At 41.2% G+C, this 18,302-nt stretch overlaps 1 protein-coding gene across 11 annotated transcripts in view; it reads left to right on the forward strand.

Moving 5' to 3' along the window:
• SZT2 (SZT2 subunit of KICSTOR complex) overlaps window positions 1–18,302 on the forward strand; it is a 109,409-nt gene that overhangs the window by 72,689 nt on the left and 18,418 nt on the right. For 10 of the 11 annotated variants that reach the window (XR_006103497.1, XR_006103498.1, XR_006103499.1 and 7 more), the window contains 26 exons: window positions 43–321; window positions 517–652; window positions 780–896; window positions 991–1,054; window positions 1,262–1,447; window positions 1,669–1,962; window positions 2,101–2,287; window positions 2,976–3,050; window positions 3,376–3,514; window positions 4,010–4,118; window positions 5,455–5,578; window positions 6,099–6,251; window positions 6,957–7,059; window positions 7,245–7,359; window positions 7,494–7,605; window positions 8,436–8,554; window positions 8,788–8,952; window positions 9,316–9,400; window positions 11,663–11,836; window positions 12,030–12,212; window positions 12,822–12,982; window positions 13,836–14,002; window positions 14,262–14,359; window positions 15,606–15,738; window positions 17,904–18,031; window positions 18,123–18,232. Coding sequence is in view for 8 of the 11 variants with exons in the window: in XM_042463011.1 (XP_042318945.1) it covers window positions 43–321; window positions 517–652; window positions 780–896; window positions 991–1,054; window positions 1,262–1,447; window positions 1,669–1,962; window positions 2,101–2,287; window positions 2,976–3,050; window positions 3,376–3,514; window positions 4,010–4,118; window positions 5,455–5,578; window positions 6,099–6,251; window positions 6,957–7,059; window positions 7,245–7,359; window positions 7,494–7,605; window positions 8,436–8,554; window positions 8,788–8,952; window positions 9,316–9,400; window positions 11,663–11,836; window positions 12,030–12,212; window positions 12,822–12,982; window positions 13,836–14,002; window positions 14,262–14,359; window positions 15,606–15,738; window positions 17,904–18,031; window positions 18,123–18,232 (3,716 nt within the window). In the remaining 3 variants the exon portion in view is untranslated. The remainder of the gene's footprint in view (window positions 1–42; window positions 322–516; window positions 653–779; window positions 897–990; window positions 1,055–1,261; window positions 1,448–1,668; window positions 1,963–2,100; window positions 2,288–2,975; window positions 3,051–3,375; window positions 3,515–4,009; window positions 4,119–5,454; window positions 5,579–6,098; window positions 6,252–6,956; window positions 7,060–7,244; window positions 7,360–7,493; window positions 7,606–8,435; window positions 8,555–8,787; window positions 8,953–9,315; window positions 9,401–11,662; window positions 11,837–12,029; window positions 12,213–12,821; window positions 12,983–13,835; window positions 14,003–14,261; window positions 14,360–15,605; window positions 15,739–17,903; window positions 18,032–18,122; window positions 18,233–18,302) is intronic. The other variant, XM_042463015.1, reaches the window with a different exon arrangement.

The raw sequence follows: 18,302 nt of genomic DNA on the forward strand, positions 1-18,302 counted from the left end.
TTCAGCTTTTAAACACTAAGGCTCTGCTTTCTTCTGATATAGGAAATACATCTGCCTGCGGCATCTGCACTGAAAGTGACCCAGAACTGGAGGTGGAATACCGGGAGCGGTTGGACCATGAATTACTAGAAACGGACTCCCTTTCAGACTCCAACACTGTTAACCAGGATGAGGACTCCTTCAGCATTCTGGGAGATTCTCTGGCAGAGCAGGAGATGCTAGAACAAGATATGCCACCTCTCTTTATGCATCTGACCTGCTCTGTGAAGCTTCGTAGCCAGCATGGTTCCATGCCTGTTCGCTCACTGCCTACCTGCCTGGGTAAATGGAAACAAATGGGTTTGGGATTTGATACGGGAGGGAGCACATGGCTGGGCTACAGGCTGTTGGCGATTGCAAGACTGAAATTTCCAAAGGAAGGGGAGGGAGCAGGAGCCTGTAGTCTTAACTTCCTCTTTAGGCATTTGGGTATACATAGTATTCTCTCACCTTAATGATATCTGTTGGTTCTTCTAGGAGAGGTGCTGACCTGCCTTGAGAGCTGTAGGGCACTGCATACTATTGATCTCTCTGACCTCTGTGTGACCCTGGACATTTTTGTCCTGACCCTTCCATTAGAGATTGAAATGGTGAACGATTTGCATCACAATAGGTGGGACTGCAGCATTGAAAGTGGGGGGTTGTGGTGGGGGGAACCTTGAAGCCTTCTAAAGCCACAATTGGTAAAAATAGACTAAAGAGCAGGGAGGCAGACCAGTGATTCTTCCCTCTCCTTACAGGTATACCTCTGAGAGCAGTGTCTCTTTCACCCGTTCCCCAGGGCGCCCTTCCTCCTTCCGCTCTGATGAAGAGCTTATGCATACCTTGGACAGGCTCCCTTCAGCTGTGGATGATGGGTATTGATCCACTTTATTTTTCACTTTTTAATGCTGGCTTAAACAAATAACAGGCCACTGTGCCTGATGATCTCATTCTTGCCTTCTTTTCAAGGCACCCGGCACTCTCTAATCTTCCTGGAGTACACAGACAAGCTGTTGAAGCTACAATGATAGAAGTGAGTCCATCTGCCCCATTCAGTTGAATTTTTGTAAGACAAAGAAGACAGTCAAGCTGCATGAAGCCTCTCTTATGTCTTATCACACTCTAAAGTGTTGCCTGGCCAAGGATGAGGCTTGGAATACAGGTGCTAGAAGCAAACCCACAATAGAATCTGTGCTCTATGCTTTTCTATCTGACATTTGCTGTGTTTTTCGTATCTCAGATCCGCTGGCTCTTGGATGATGAGATTGTGTCAGCATTGCGTCATTCACGTCCAGTTTCTACTGACATCTTGAGCCGTGTGGCTACCCATGTCTACAGTTCTCAAGGCCGCCCAAGTTGCCACTGTGAGGCTGTTCCTTTGCAGTTTGTATTTGGGCCTGAGAGCTCACTGGAAAGATTTCGGGAAGTAAGTGAGGCTTTATTCTTTACCTTTCTTCCTTCTTTCCCTTTTATAAACGTGTGCTTTTTATTGCCCATAGTCCTTAGATCTTCAGTTCCTGGCTCATGAACAACACCCCCTGTAGTTAGTTTCCTACCTCAAGACTTCCACTCTAGCTTGACTTGCATTTATAAAATACACACTTTTTGCTTTCTTTCTGTCACTGAGAATCTTTTGTTCGGTTGCAGGAGTTCCAGAGAATGACCCTACCTGGCTATGTGCTTAATGCTGAGGGGAATGATTTCTACTATGTTTCTGTCAGCCGTCTACATGCTCCAATAGGTGGGCCCAGTCCTTCAGTAACACTTGAGAGCACCATGACAGGAGGAAGGTGTGAGGGCAGCAGCAAAACAGAAAGCTGCTTGCCCTGTTCTGTTCCCTCTGAGGAAGCTCATGGTCTCTGGGCATGGCCAGCAAGTGAGACGAAGGCTGGGCTGGATACTGTTGAATTCCTTGGTACAAGTAGCTGTGTGCATGATGAGGTAGGTGACTAGAAGCATCTGTCTCAAATGAGAAATACCAGTTGTTTAGTTTGTATTCTTGGAGATGCAAGGAAAATTGTTAGAAGGGTGAATCATGAATCATGAAATAAGATTTACCCCCTCTTTGTTGTGGTGCAGGTGTTAGGTGAAGTTCCACGTCTGGATCAAGTCAGTACTTTGGCACGTAGTTCTATGGAGGAAGAGCCTCCTGTAACCCATCCACAAGCTCTGCCTTATTCCTCAGATAAATGGAATAGTGAGAAATCTCCCTCAGCAACACCATCTGTAACAAGCCTGACAGATTCTGTGATCCCTGGGAAGGAAGGTGAGGTGTTATTCTAAGCCAGCCTCTGAGAAATGGAAGGATTATACTAAAAGTGGCAAACACTTGGTGTCCATGTTGCTTTTAAATTCTCAAATCCTTTTCTGATAAAAGTGTTTTGGTTTCACCTACTGCACAGTTTCTTCAGGTGACTTTTGGTGGATTTTGTTACGTGTTGTTATGTTATGCTTTTGTTACATTGCTGTACTTTCCTGTCTTCATTACTCTCTAGTATTTTAAATTGCTTATTCGGAATGTTTCAACAAAAATAAGCTACTCCATACTCGAGAGAACTGTAAGTCAGCAAATTTACTCCAAGCCTGGTTATAAAAGTAAAGGTTCTTCTTCCTCTAAGGGTGGTTGTTAGAGTTATGTCTTTACACTAATATTGATTTTTCTGTAATCAAAACAACTTCAGTGTTGTGAGACTCATGAAATCATAAGCTCTAAAAGGCTGGCATATGTCTTGCCTTTGGGTTTCTTTATGAAGTCCATCTGACTTACTTTCTTGCATCAAACAGTCTATGCAGCACTCAGGATAAATACGACAGCTTTGTTGTGTTGTGTCACATTGACACCCTTTTCTTTTAAGTCTTGTTTCTTAATTCCTGTAATGAAGATTCCCAGTTGAGTTGGATCCGACTGACACATAGAAAAGAATCTCAGAAACCTCTGACTTCTTTCCCTACAGGTTGTGGGAAGCAGCACCCCAGTCGTGTTCAGAGCCTGGTGTCAAGCCAAGGTAGTATGGATTCTGATTTGCTCGGTGAGTGGGTATCCTTTTGTGGAAGGGAAGATTAAAAATGAATCCGGGGAGACTTATTTAGTGATTTACACCAGACTTTTCCAACTTGACAGCATCCATAGATATTGCATTATGCCTTCCACCATGCCTAGTGACCTGGGCTAAAGCTAATGGTGATTAGAGTTAAATGCACATAGATGCTACCAGGGTGAGGAAAGCCTTTGACTGAGTTGTGGCACTTCATAGACAAAGAGAACAACCAGGTACTCCCAAGAGCCCAGTTGTATAGTTAGCATTTTGTTGAACGGGCCACTCACCAAAGTCAGAATGCATTTTCATTTTCCAGGATATGATGGTGGCAGCAGTGATTCTGAATGTGAAGAGGTAGCAATCAGTGACATGGAACCCAAATGTCCCCTCATGCCTGACTTCTGGCTGATTATAAGAATCCACCAGGACCGAGTGGAAATCTATTCCCACACACGGTAACATCCTTTTTTTCAAAGCCTCTCCTCCACCCTCCCAGCCCACTGCCATCCCCCAGTGTTCTGATTCCTGAGAGTGTAGATGCGACTTTTATCATGCAATCTTCCTACTCCCTTGATTTTAGACTTGCAACTGATTGCTCCTGGCTTGGCTTGTATTCCCACTTGTTCCTTCCATCATGGAGCTGGCAGAGCCATGCTTGTTAGATTTGTGCTCAGGTGGGATGGGGCAGGGGAAGAGAAGGAAACAAAGATATTAAATCCTTGACCTAAGCTTAGGTCCTGCTATCTCTTCCAAACCCCACTTTCACTTCCCAAAGCATATATATTTCTAGCACCTGTCAGCTCTCTAACTCTAACCTACCATATCCCACTGCTTTTGTTATTAATTTATGTTCAGGCAGTTAATCATGCAACAAGTAAATATTGTCCATTTAACATATTGCTCCCAGTGGTGGGAGAGCCTCTGAGATCTTTCCTTTCCTTTCTGTGCAGGAGCAGCATGAGTGCAATGAAAGTAACACAGAATGAGGAAGGGGAATGTATGCGTCTTCACCATACTGTAGTGAAGAAAGTTGGCGAGATCTGCCGCATTGTAAACCAAGTATGTAGGACTCTTGTATGCTAAACACACTGACTTTTGTCTGGTAAGAGTATCTTCCCCAGCTGAAAGAGTGATTAAACAGCATAGTTCTGTAAATAGGAAAGTGAATTTCTGCAAGTTGGCTGAAAGCAAATTTTAAGTGTTTCTGCAAATATTGAGTAAATTCAAAATGCAGCACCTATGGCTACTGGAATCATCACCCTGATATTTTCTAATCTTAGAGCATTTATATGAGTCTGAAGAAGTCTTATGAAGGCCTGGGGCCATTCTCACTCTTTTCCAAACTTCAGAAGGCTTTATGCCCCCAACCCTGCACATGAGAAAAAGAGAATCAAAAATAATAAATAATATCCTGGGTGTGCCATCTTTTTGTGTGCCTTCAAGACATTTCTGACTTAGGGTGACCCTTTTCTTGGGAAGATTTATTCAGAGGGAATTTGTCTTTGCCTTTCTCTGAGGCTGAGAGGGTATGACCTGTGGAAGGTCACCCAGGGAGTTTCCATGACTGAGCAGAGATTTGAACCCTGGTCTCCACAATTGTAGTCTTAACACTCAAACCACTGTGCTACGATGATTCTCTGCAAGGCTCTACATGGTGCAATTCAGCAATTTTATACAGTATCACCCATTCCCAATCTACTCTCTCTTCCAGCAGATGAAGAAGTTTTTATTCAAGCAGGCCATTGAATTTTAATCATGGAGCAGTAGTATGTGTATTAAGTGATGTTTGCTGAGTTTTTAATATTTTTACTTTTTTACCAGAAAGTATGTTTGAAATATGTTTCAAGTGTTTTTAACTGTTTTCAATCAAATTTTTAAAAATTGTTGTTTAATTCTTTTTAAACTTTGATAAAATGTTTTACCTTCATCTTTTTTCAATTTTAGTAAACCACCTTCAATCCCATCTTGAGAGAATGTCAGGATATAAATTCCATACATAAATAAATAAAATCTTGCGCCAACCCCTATCCCCCCAAAAGTTGCAGTTATAGGAAGTAACTCTAGTTTACCACCCCTACTTTTAAGTGGGTACATGGTGACTAAAATTCTGTATAGTTATCTCTTTTCACCTTAATTTTGAGAACTGGACATTGGACATTTTTAATAAGGAAGTTTGGATTTTCATGTGCTGGATAAATGCACCAGATTCTATAAATCTTGCTATGATCACCCATGTAGGCAAGTTGCTTTTCTTGAACATACAGCATGTACAAATTCCAAGACATTAGCTGTTTTTATCAGCTGTGACCAAGAGTGAGAAAATTGCATCTAAGTCTACATGAAATAGTGAGTCCATATTGAGCCCCTCTTTGTTGTCCTGTTTCTCTGTCTTCAGCGGTTGCTGTTACAAGATCTACATGACAGCCACATTTGCAATTCTCTGCTGGTTGCTGAGAGTGAGGAAGATATCTGGAAAAGTGAAACCCCATATACCTACCGGCAGCGCACTGGGACTGATGGTAGGTCTTCAAATAGTATGTGTGCATGATCTTTCTTTCCCACATATTGGATCTTACAGCTTAGATTTTCTGTCTTTCCATCACTGATATAAGAATCTTACAGGAATTTTCCAGTGCCTTGCTTCTATTAGATATGCAGATTTCCCACAATGTACAGAAAGATATTCCTCTTCTATTCCACTAGCACCTTGCAAGTGGATAAATAATTTTCTGCACTTAGCTTTTTTCATTTACTTCATTTTGGTGATTTACTGCCGTGCTTTTCAGCCCAAGATCAATAGATTCTCTTTTTAAAGCTTTTTTTTTTAATTTGGAGGCATGGGTATTTTAATAAGAGAAAAAAGAGAGATTACAGTCTGTAGTTTTTTGTGGGTATTTTGGGCTATGTGGCCATGTTCTAGAAGAGTTTAAGCCACAACTTAGACTTCACATTACAGTCAGTCTTTATCCTGGGTAGTTGGGCTGGCTGTGGAACAACTCAAGTGAGCTTGCTAGCTGAATAGCCTTGTCCCCTATGCAGACTACCCTGGAGATGAGAGTTACCAGCCCCGTGACTATCTTGCTGCCACAATGCAGTTTATGCCTGGACACTTCGCTTGCAATGCAGTCTGGAGCACCACCATCCATGTACATTCACGACTAAAGATGGGGCCCAATATGGGTGTTGCACGTGGTAAGTATCTCAGTGTAGAACAGCACTAACTAGTGGGGAGGTCTGCAGTGATTCCACATGTTATTTATGTATGTAACTATGCCCAGATCTTCCACTTCTGTTGGAGTGGGGTCTTTTGGCATAATGCGCCTTTATAGTTGGCAATCCACTGGCAATAGCATATAAATGTTAGAATTGGGATGAGGATAGGGTTAGTGAAAGGGACAGAGCGGATAGATATGAAGAGAATCTCAGACAAAGATACAGACAGGCACTGCTGCCCCATTGTCTTAGAAAAAGGGGTAGGCTGCAAATCTAGAGGTTATAATGTTAAGATTAGACAAAAAGATAGATTTGTGTGATCAGAAATTTCAAGAAGAGACGTTTCTAGCATAAAAATCAAAGCAACAAAAAATATTTTTCCTTCCAGTTATTCCCTTAGAAAAAACATGTTAACTTGAAAATCATTGGTAGTGGACACTTCTTTCCCAGTAGGGATACTTAATGCTTCTCAGCATAATCCAAACTAGTGATATTAAAAAAAAAAAATTCAAGAATGAGTAGGAATTATGAAGACAGGCTGAATTAATATCTCATATCTAACACTGAGAGGGAGAGGGGCTTGGTTGGTATATAAAGAGAACCATGGGTGAAGCACTTGGTGAAATCTTGCACTTTGTACACCATCTCTCTCACACCCCCATTCTCTCTTGTTTTCTCCACCAGCCATCCAAGCCCTGCGCTCTGTACTCAATGCCTTCTCTGTTGTTAATAGAAAGAATATGTTTGTTTATCAGGAGCGTTCAACCAAGTCTGTTTTCTACTTGCGGTAAGTTTACAAATCTTTGCTGTGAAATCTCCAGACTCATACTTGTTTCAAGATTCACTCTACAAGCAGAGGAGCCAATCTGAGCTGTGGTCTCCATTTGGCTACTGTCTCTGCTTCAGCCTTTGGAACCCTCTTCATTGCCATTCTTCTTGGTCTAACATATCTTCTTTGTTCCTCACCTACAGACTCTCTGAAATTACTTCTAGTGGGAAGAGTGGGGAAGGTGAAATCCAGAGCCTTGTATACCGTTCACTGGCACTTTCACGCAGCCAGGAGCCCATATACACTGAGGACCTGAGTGTGAGTTTTTTTATTTGATAGGGAATCCCCTACCCCCTTGAGTGCAAGTATTATGTACCATGGGTTCTGCTGTCATTTGGGAAGAGCTAGTGTGCCACTGCATCTTCTCAGGTTTTTTTGCCTCTCCTTGATAGGCATCTCGCTCATCCTTGGACACCGCCTCTTGTCGCAGTGTGGATTCCCCCCGCCCTCTGAGCCAAATGGACAGACACATCCAGCTAGTAGTTCATGGAGTGGCCCAGGCAGGTAGGCTGTATACTATTCCAGAATAATGTCAGAAGGTGGAAGGGACAGTAGTGAGGGAGATTTGCAGGGATTCTGCTGCTACTAGCAAGAAAATTGGTCCCCATTTATATTGAAGTCAAGGCAGATATTACATTTAGTAGTGTGTTCCCCTTGAAATATATGTTGACACTCTTCATTATAGTTCAAAATGAAACAGCTTGCTTTGATTTTATTACCATTAGTAGTCCATCATTGCCCCCACATCTGTTTAATGTTTTGTTTCATCTGCAGTCCAGTAACAAAATCTATATTCAAGGGTTTTTCTTGGGAGCCAGCTTGGCTGCTTTTGGGGAGAAGGATCCCTTCTAAGGATGGAGTGATTTTGTTGTTGTTGTTCTGTTCTTTACTTTCCATGCTTCACACATTTCCTGTACACTGCACTACCTGGGATTCTGGAACTGCCCATGGGGTGGGCATTCTTGGACTGCCTGAGGCTCAATTTTTCACCTCTCATCTCATGTCTTGCGGGCAGCACCACAACTCCCTCTCATGTCTCCCCAGTGCTACCCATGGCAAAGCCTGGCCGTATTGTTGTCAAACAGTTCCCCCTAGCACACATGTTTCTTTGCTCTGGAATTGCAACTAACATGGTACTTGCAAACTCAAGAACTGGCAGGTGAAAGCTGTGAAGGAAAGGGTGGGTAAGCAGAAAGGCAAACTTCATTTTTTTGACAGCAGGTGGCATAAGATAGCAAGACTACCTTGTTGGTTCACTTTTAAGAGGGGCAGACCTCCTATCTCAGCTACTCTTAGAAGACAAAGCAACCTTATTACAACACTTTTTGTTGTAGGACCTGAGATTACAGATGAGCTAGTAAAAGTTCTACGTAGACGTCTGGATGAAGCCACCTTGGATATCATCACAGTTATGCTTGTGAGGACTTGTAAGCTCACACCAGCCGATGTAGAGGTAATAGCTGTTCCCTAAATTGGACTACAGGGAACTTGCCCTGCTCTCACAATCAGTCTGATTGATCCAGAGCTTGGGGGAGGGGGCAAACCAGGAAATCTGACAACAATGTAACTTTTCCAAACTGTGGTCTATTCTGTTGTCCTGGACAAGTTTTGATTACTAAAATCTCCAGGCTTCTGGACTGTGTGTGCTCATAAGGTCAGACCAGTGACTGATTAATCTTCTTGCAGTTCATACAACCCCCTGGCAGCCAACCCACTGAAGTGCTGCAGTTCACTCTTCCGCCCTCCTGCCTACCTTGGCTCCCAGCTGTGGCTTGCTATCTACGTCAGAACCTGCTGATCTTTCTGCACACACCTAAGTACACAGACAGCAATGTGGAAAACCATTTCAAGGTAAGTGTGGCTTCCTATGGCCATTGCTGCATACTGAGGAGTGTTGCGGACAGTTCTGAAGAACTGTCCTATGTGCAGAGGGCTATGGGATAAATATCCAGAGGTGTCATCTTAGCTTGGTCCTAGCTACTGAAAGGCTAGGAACTATTTTTATGGTCATGATTTGTTCTGCTGTTATGTGAACCTTTTATTGGACTGAAGAACAAGCCAGAGCCTAGCAATGTTAATAAATGCTCAATCAAAGGAAGGATCATATATACTTACTGTACTGTATTTTATACCCCACTTTTGATACTAAGGCACCCCAAGATTCACTTTCTGTTAACAGAAGGGCATCTGAGTAATTCTTACCTTGCTTTTCAGCACTATTTCCACCAGAGCAGTAGCAGCCCTGACCTTGATCTCTACCTCTATAACAAGCCTGGAGGCCAGGGCACTGGTGGAAAAGGTAATGAGCAACACTTTTTTCTACACCCTGAGCCTGTTATTCTGATGGACCAGTCTGTCAAGGAAAAGAGCCATAGGTGTCCTCTCCAAGGGATGTGGCAGTCTGAGGTGTGTGTATGTGTGTGTGTGGATTAGAATGCCTATACAAGAACTAGAAGATCAAGCTTTCTCCTTGATCCTCGTGGGTTAAACCATGATAGCTTGTATATTCCTTGTGTTGTGTCCCCAGTAGGATGGGTGATTATTTATAGAATTAAGAATGATCCACGAACCATTCATGACTCAGAAAGACCTTGAGAGTAGATGATAATTATCAAAGAGTGTTAAACACACCTTTGTTGGAAATGATATAGTGCATTAGGAACTAAAATAGATTGTAAGGATGGATTTGTGATGCTGAACATAGAAGCAGTGTTCAGGCAGCAATTGTGATAGTTTGAGTTGCAGTGGGGTGTTTTAGTTAGTAATCTGTGGGCTGTTAGAAGCTGTCACTGACTGGTACTTCCAATTGGTGGTTGTTTTGTGTTACATCAGTGTGTTTGTGTACTTGTATGTCTGTATATATACTTTGGCATACACTTGCCTCACTTTCCACCTGCACCATGGTCTGGTTGTGCAGGTAACACACCACTTCAAAGTGCGTCTGAACATTCTTCTGTCATGTAGGTTCCATGCTGGATCTTGTGCAGCACCTGTTTCCACCTTCCCAGTTTCAAGGTAGTTTCCTGTAGATTCCAATGGTCCACTGAATTCTTTCAGTGCTGCTCCCATTTTCATCCTGATCTAGTGCCTGCTATGGTTTTGGCTTCTGCTCTGTATTGCCTACTTTTCCACTTTTGTTCTTTTCCAGATCTTTTCCAATAGATTGTTCCTAACTGGCAATCCCCATTTCTGGCCTCAAAAGGAACCTAGCTAAGCTAGAATTAATTGTTCAGGTTAAAAAAAAGAAATCAATATAGAAATTAATGACTACATATTTACTGTTAGATTTTGGATGAAAAATACAAAAGCCTCAGAACAGCTATAGGTGTAAAGATCTCTGTAGACCTCAAAAGAGCTTCATAAATATGTAGAGTGAAATCTATTCTGGTGCCTTATTTTTGGTTTAGATTCCATGTGAAATTTTTCTCCCACCTAGTTTGGGGTTGTAGAAAAATAACATGGAGCTCTATTGTATCAGATAGGGACTGCTGTAACTAGTGACAAGTTGATGAACTGAAATAGCTTACCATTCCCGGCTGTTCGGTGGACTCAGGCATACAAAATCCTACATAAATCCCCCCAAATCAGAGCAGATTGCAAATTTACCATCAGGCTGAACATTTCCCCCAAGTGATATTTGCTGAGAACCTTAGGTTGATGGACATGGAGGATGGTAGTTTGCTTTCTTCTGTAGCATATTGGTTGGCTCACTTGAGCTGTTTAGTGTTGCCTGTTGATCAAAGGGCCCTTTCAAGCAGGCTCTTCCCTTGTGGTTTATATTTGAAGTGTGGATTAATCTGTAGTTCCTTAGACAGGAAAACACAGTGATCTCTTGGTCCCTCCAGCTTTATTACTCTGCAGTTTACAGTGAGACAGCTGCCACTGCTAGCTGTTCTTTTGTCTTTGTTTTCATCTGGCCACTAAATTGAAAAGGTAATGCTGGACCTGATTCAATTCTAGTAGTATCCACTTACTAAGGAGGATTTCTGGGGCTTGTATCTGTGACAATGGGCATTTTCTTCCATTGGAAGTCTACATCATGCAAAGGTCAAACTGATAGGAAGGCAGTAAGATGTTTTGAGTCCTACTGAAGATAGAGGCTCAGTTTTCACTTATCACTTTGCTCAGCAATGTAAACTGGAACCTCCTCTTGGCAAAACTTGAGGGATGAGCTGCTTGCTTGCTGCTGTTGGCTGGACTTAGGCAATGATGCCCAGAGATGGGTAATTTGTTTCCTGTGTCCTTGATGCCTTTGCTGAGCTTGTGATGAATGCCTCCTTCTTGCAGGTGAAAGCTTGCAGCCAGTTTCTAGCGGGTGCAGGTCTCTTCTTTCTTTTACCTTATGTGTGTGCTGACTTCCTTGGCTGTTTTTTTCTATCCCTCATTCCTGCCTGCCATCTTGGTTAGATATATGTTTAGTTATTTACCTCCCTCAGTTTCACCCCAAGGATGGCTATGTGTCTGTAACAAGTTCTCCAATGCTGCTGTCTCCTAGGTACTTATTACTCATGGTGGACTGGGACTTTTGGATCTCAAACAGACTTTTCACTTCTCCCTGCAGGCATTGCGTGTATTGCTCTGTCCTTTGTGGATGATCGTGGAAACCCCATCTCCTTGGCTCGCTGGGTGAGGCCACCCACTGCACTGTTGAACACATCATTCCTTCAGGAAGCAGATTTTGAGAGCTTGACTGCTGTTAGCAAGCACGAGACTGAGCCTGGTACTTCACAGCCAGGTGGGAAAGCAGGATTTCAATCTTTTACCTCTCTCTCTGGGAAAAGTAGCAACTTAGGGGCTGAGTAATGACGCTGGGGATATCTGGAAGTTGAGGTGGTCTCCAGGATTTTAATGGAGAAGTTGGCTAAAGGCCAGTATTTATCACACCTGTTCTAAGGTCCATCTTCTTGATACTTGCTTTCACTCCACAGCTCTCTGTCCTCTGGTACGCTTGGATATCTGGGAAAAGGGTAACATCAGCTTATTGCAGTTGTCTGAGAAGCTGCGTAGTGCTCTGCGCCATGCACTCTGTGATGCACTCATGGAATTCCGTGTGCTGCCCAATCCATTGTGTGTTGAACTGTCCTCTGAACTAGAAGATCCAGGGAGCATTGGTAAGAGTCTAGTGTGGAACTGATGCCCTTTCCTGCTTCTGAATCACCAGAATCTTGATCTTGTATCAAGTCTTATGCTAGCCCACAGGTAATGTGTTGCAGTTTACAATGTTGCTTTATTTCCAGTTTTAATATTAATCTCTCTAGCTCATTATCTACAGCAGCCCTCTCCAACCTGGTGCCCTCCACGTGTGTTGGACTGCAAGTCCTCTGGTTGAGAGGATGATTGCAATGGCATTTCAGGGTCTCAGACGACATTTATTTATTCTAGTCTTACCTGGCAATGCCAGCGTTGATATCTGTATTGTGCAATGAATTTATCCAAAGATGTGGCCTTTTTGAATAGGAGCAGATGTCTTTTACTCAGAGCCCCATCTTTCTGGGTATTACATGAAGCCCACTGAAGTCAATGCGGCTTCCCCGAGATGCTATATTATTTCCAGTCCTATGAAAGCAAGGAAGGCAAAAAGATAGGCGACAATTCATTCTGTGGAAAGGCCTGTCATCAGTTTTGTCTTTCCTGGGGCTTCAGAGATGGACAAGGCATGTGTCTCTGGAGTAATTTTGACTAATGAAGTATGGTTTTAACAGAGGTTCTGGTGTTTTCAGGAAGCCTGCGGCGGACGATGTCTGAAAGTAAGGGACTGACTCGGCCTACTGGAGGCAGAGTGTGTCCACCCTCCTTGAATTTCCCTGTGCCTGCCACAGTTGCTGGTGAGCCAGCCACACCCTCCAACAGAATGGGGCGGCGCAGTTTTTGGGATATGCTGGTAATTACTTTATGAGAATATGATGGTGGGGCATGTAGAATCATAGAGTTAGAAGAGATCTCAAAAGCCTTCCGGTCCAACCTCCTGCCATCAGGAACACACAAAGCACCCATAACAGATGGCTATCCAGCATCTGTTTAAAAACCTCCAGAGAAAAGAGACTCCACCACTCTCCTAGGTAGTGTGTTCCATCGTCAAACAGCTCTTACTGTCATGAAGTTTTTCCTTACGTATAGGTGGAATCTAATTAAGGGCATGTGTTAAGGATGTATTAAAGGCATGGTGAGTGATGAGAAACAAAGAGTAGTAGATTAAAGAAGCAATATAGAAGAGTGGAGAACTGTTCTAGCTTACAACCACGCAAACCAAATGTACTTCACTAGATGCTTAGCAAACCACTGCCTCCTTGTTTTTTACCATCCCAGACAAGTGTGGTTTTCAACTTACTTACTCTCAAATTCTTGCCGTTTTGGCATTCTGGCTGCAGATCAGTAAAGTAGTTTTAGATGAGTCTCGTTATCTTACAGTACAATCCCAATATGTCTTTGTTTAAGTTGCACCCACTTTCTCCAAAGTGGCTTTCTGCCACCTTAAGTTGGTTTAGAATTGTAGTCACAAAATTTGCGCCCCCCCCCTCCAATTAAATGCATTAGAAGAGCACTAACTTAACCTGCAAGGTAAAGATTATTGAAAATGCATACACATTAAAAGTGCTACATAAATGCTAAGGGTAGTAGTAATGTTGATACAGTAACTTGCTAGGAACTAAGGCCTGAAGCATTCCATTCCAAAGTAATGGGAAGTAGGTATGTCATATGCAAGCCTCTCTTTATTGTGTTGCCTTGATTCTCAGAGCAAGCCAGAGACGGTGGAGCAAGGAAGCCCCAAGACCACAGATGATATTGTGCTGGAACGTCCTGAAGAGAGTCGCACCCGCCGTCGCCACAAGACTGAGAGTGTGAAGCAGCCTTCCAGCCAGGAACGTGTTGCTGCAGCTGCTGAACAGGGGCAGACTCAGAGGTAAGATTCATAACCTTGTTTCTCCCACCCCCTCATTCCATGTAAAATCCAGCCTCTTCTTTAGTTGGAGAGAAGAGCTTATGTCTGCAAAGCTCAGACTCTCTCTCCTTCCTCAAACCAGCTCCTGAAATGAAACATAACTTAGATTCTAAGAAAAGTCTAAGCAGAGGGGACTGCTTTATTGGCTTTATGTTCCTTCTGTGGTCCTCCTTACTATCCCCAAGATTTTGACATTAAATATTGGATGTTCTTTTCACAGGCGTCGAGCCTTCCAACTAGAGGAAGGGGATGTTGGAATCCTGCACCCCATTTTCAGTCAAACTTGCCAGTCCTGGATGGCATTCATGAATCGTTTGGGTATGTAATGAAATTTTATGGCCTGTTCTTTCATAGTTTGAGTCAATCTCAGCTGAACCAAACAGAAAGACAACTTGATGTTACTTTCCTGTTCATGAAGAGTTTTAAATTCTGAGCTTAAAGTAAAGAAAGAACCATGATCATTATGCAAATAGGGATCTTGTAGCACTTTTGAGACTAACTGAAAGAAAGAAGTTGGTAGCATGTGCTTTTGTAGACTTGAGCCTACTTCCTCAGAAGAAGAAGGCTCAAGTCTAGGAAAGCTCATGCTACCAATTTCTTTCTTTCAGTTAGTCTCAAAGGTGTCACAAGGTCCCTTCGCGTACTGGTTTTTCAGACGAGCATGGCTATGTCTTTGAAAAGAATCATGACGTTCCACTTCTCTGGAAGAGAAGCTTGCAAATACATGGATGATGTTAAAGGCTCAGAAACCAGAATAAGGTCAAGCAGATATGGTCATGGGGGGATATACCCCTTTTGAGCCTGCTGTCCCTTAGCTGCTTGCATGTTTCCCACTATTATTCTTATGTGGACACACACCCTGTATATTTGAAGAAGATGATAGATGTGTCAAATATATGATCAATCTGTCTTTCAAATACATCAGTTGGATACTGTGACCCAAAAAATTCTATGTACATGTTTTTAATAATTGTTCTCATAACTCTGACCATAGAGCCTGGGGCTTTTGATGCAGAATGAGAGAAAGTGACAGCCTACAAAACAGATGATAAAGCATAACACGCCTAGCTCTGTCAGTGCAGGTTTCGTATGTGCAAAAACACAATTACACTGAGGACTGCTTTTTATTTCTTTTGTCTCAGGACAGGAGGCTGTTCTTAGTGTCTGTCCAAAAGGCAGTGTCTTTTTAACTTAATTTACTTCATATTGCTTCTTTTTCCTAATATGGACTCCAAGACAGCTGACAACACAGTTAAAGCAGAACACAGATAAAATAATTTATAATGCAAAGGGATTTTAAAATAATAATAATAATAATAATAATAATAATAATAATAATAATAGCAGCACCAACTTAAAACAGTTTTTAAAGTATTTTAGCATGGTAATGAATGTAAAAATACAACACCCCATTAAAAGATCTTTCTGTAACAGCCAGTTAACAGCCAAAAACCTATCTATCTCTCAAAGCTTACTGCTGGTATCAGGTTTTTCAGCTCCTACCTTTTAAAATAAATGTTTTTCAGTTACTTGTTGCTTGTTTGGTGTTTCCTTCCTGCCACAGGGTGTCCTTCGGTGCAACAATGTGCCACGGAGAGTGTGTCCCGCTTCCTGCTTCCCTCCATCATGCTTGAGATAGTGAACCTGGTCACCACTATGGCAAATGACACCACTGTCAAAGTATTTGAAAAAGTCAGGTAGATACTGAGGTTGGACTTCTTTGACAATTGGCTTGGTGGATTATCTGAGGTGGTACCATGTACTATGCTTGGGTACATCCTTACAAGGGAAGAATAACACAAGAGGTTTAGAAATTGTAGAAATTGGTGTATGAGAAACTTGGATTAAGAAACAGGAGAAATAATACTTAAAAAATCCAAAATTAGGACAGGTGTTCATAAGTGCGGGAGAGAAGAAGAAAAGTGGAGTGGCAATTTTTGTTAAAAACCAAATTAAAGCAAAAAAAATGACAAAGAGGTAAGATTTGTGGGAGTAGAAATATGTATGAATGATAAGAAAACTTTAATTCAAGGAGTATACGGTCCTACGGAAAGAAAAGGAAAATTCAAAAGAAAGTTAAATATTTAGGTATAAATTTAACCAAAAGAAATTCCAAACTGTTTGATAATAATTATAAAAGTATTTGGCAAGAGATAAAAAGGAAACTAGGAATATGAGCGAAAATACAATTATCTTTGATGAGGAAAATTGCACTTATAAAAATGAGAATATTACCAAGAATGCTATTTGTTTTTCAAAACCTACCCATTGTCCTAAAAGATTCAATATTCGATAATTGGGGGGGGGGGACAAGCAAAATTTATCTGGGCCAGGAGGAAAGCAAGAATAAAATGGAACTCACTAACAGATACTAAAGAAAGAGGTGGGTTATTGTCACCAGAGCCAAAAATTTATTACAATGCTTGTTGTTTAGATTGGCTCAGAGAATGGATTCAGTTGAGAGATGAACATTTACTAAATCTGGAAGGATTTAATACATTATTTGGCTGGCATGCATACTTATGGTATAGTAAAATAGAACAAAATAAACAATTCAATGATCATATTATAAGGAAAGCTTTATGGAGAGTATGGAAAAAATATAAAGAAAAAACATATAGACAAATTCCAGTTTGGGCAACCCCACATGAGGCTTTTTTAAAAAGAGATAAATCACCAATGAAAGAATGGTTGAAGTTATACTGAAAAAGGAAAATGGGAAACTAATAATGAAAAGTCGGGAAGAATTAAATGCAAATTCGTTTCAATACCGACAGTTGAGAGAAAGGTATTCAAATGATATGGAAAATGTGGGGATAACCGATGTTATGAAGAGTTGGATGATATCATAAATAGTAACAATAAAAAAGGAACAATGTCAAGATTATATAAATACTGTTAGAAATTACATTTAGAAGCTGAAGCAATCAAACCATGCATGGTGGAATGGGCTAAAAATGTTGGACACAGTATATTGTTGGAAAAATGGGAAAGAGCTTGGGGGAAGGATTTAAAATTAACTTTTGTATGAATGTAAAAGAAAACCTTATTAAAATGATACATAGGTGGTATCTACCCCCATCAAGAATAGCAAAAATTTATATAAAGAAAGATGACTTATGTTGGAGATGTCAGAAGCAACCTGGCACTTTTTATCACATGTGGTAGACTTGTCCAAAAATTTAAAAAATATTGGAGGGATGTGCATAAAATAATTCAAGAAATATATCAAATAAAAATAAAATAAAATTAGAACCTGAAATGTGTTTGTTAAATATGATAGAGGATGACAATGTGAGGAAATATCTGAAGCAAATATTATATTTATTAACTACGGCAAGAATGACGATAGCGAGGTATTGGAAGGAAGGAAATGCACCTGATACCGACTAACCAATCATATTATTGATGTGGACAAACTAACAACGTATATGAGAGCTGATGATATAAATGAGGACCAAACTTGGGAACTGTTATATAAGTTTTGTGAAAAGAGATGATTGGAACTGAATAGTTAGTAATGTTTGGGTCTTCTTTAGTCTAACTAGTAATTTGTAATGTTATGGAAATATATGATTAAAACATACCTATGATACATATAAAGCTATACTCTTTTATGTAAGATAAACATTATATATGATGGGAGATGAGGCTGGAAAATAGGAAAAGAAAGGAGGTAAAACAAAGGATTGCTATATGTATAGTGTAACTAGAACTGAATTAATCCTAGGAGAGGGGGAGGGGTGGGAGGGAAATTACCTTTTTTACTTTAAACTGTGACAAGATTCTTTAAATTTTTAAAAACTATCAATAAAGAATATTTTTTAAAAAAGAAATTGTTGTATGTTCTCCTCTGCTGCAGTGGTCCTCAAGGTGTGTCCTTTGAACCATATGCTCTCACACCAGGCTCTAGTGCTCGACCAGCTGTCATTCGACACTTCATCCTGCTGGGGCGTAGCTTCCATCAGTGGCGTTGCAGCACTGAACCAGGTGAGTAACATTCCTCAAAGTTCCATCTTTGCTTCTGTTAGGCCTGGGCAAGAATCTCAAGAGCTAAACTCCACTTTGCAATCACTTCTAGCTCTCAAAGGTTTCCAACGTTTTGAGGCCACAGAGCTTGGTTCTGCAGAGAAGAGTTCAGATGTAGCTCCCCGGCAAAGGTTCTTTTTCATGGAAATTGTGGACAAAAAGGTATGTTTCATACTGGGTTTAATAATAATAATAATAATAATAATAATAATAATAATAATAATAATAATAA

This window comes from Sceloporus undulatus, chromosome 4, assembly GCF_019175285.1.
Source record: "Sceloporus undulatus isolate JIND9_A2432 ecotype Alabama chromosome 4, SceUnd_v1.1, whole genome shotgun sequence".
Classification (NCBI taxonomy): Eukaryota; Metazoa; Chordata; class Lepidosauria; order Squamata; family Phrynosomatidae; genus Sceloporus; species Sceloporus undulatus.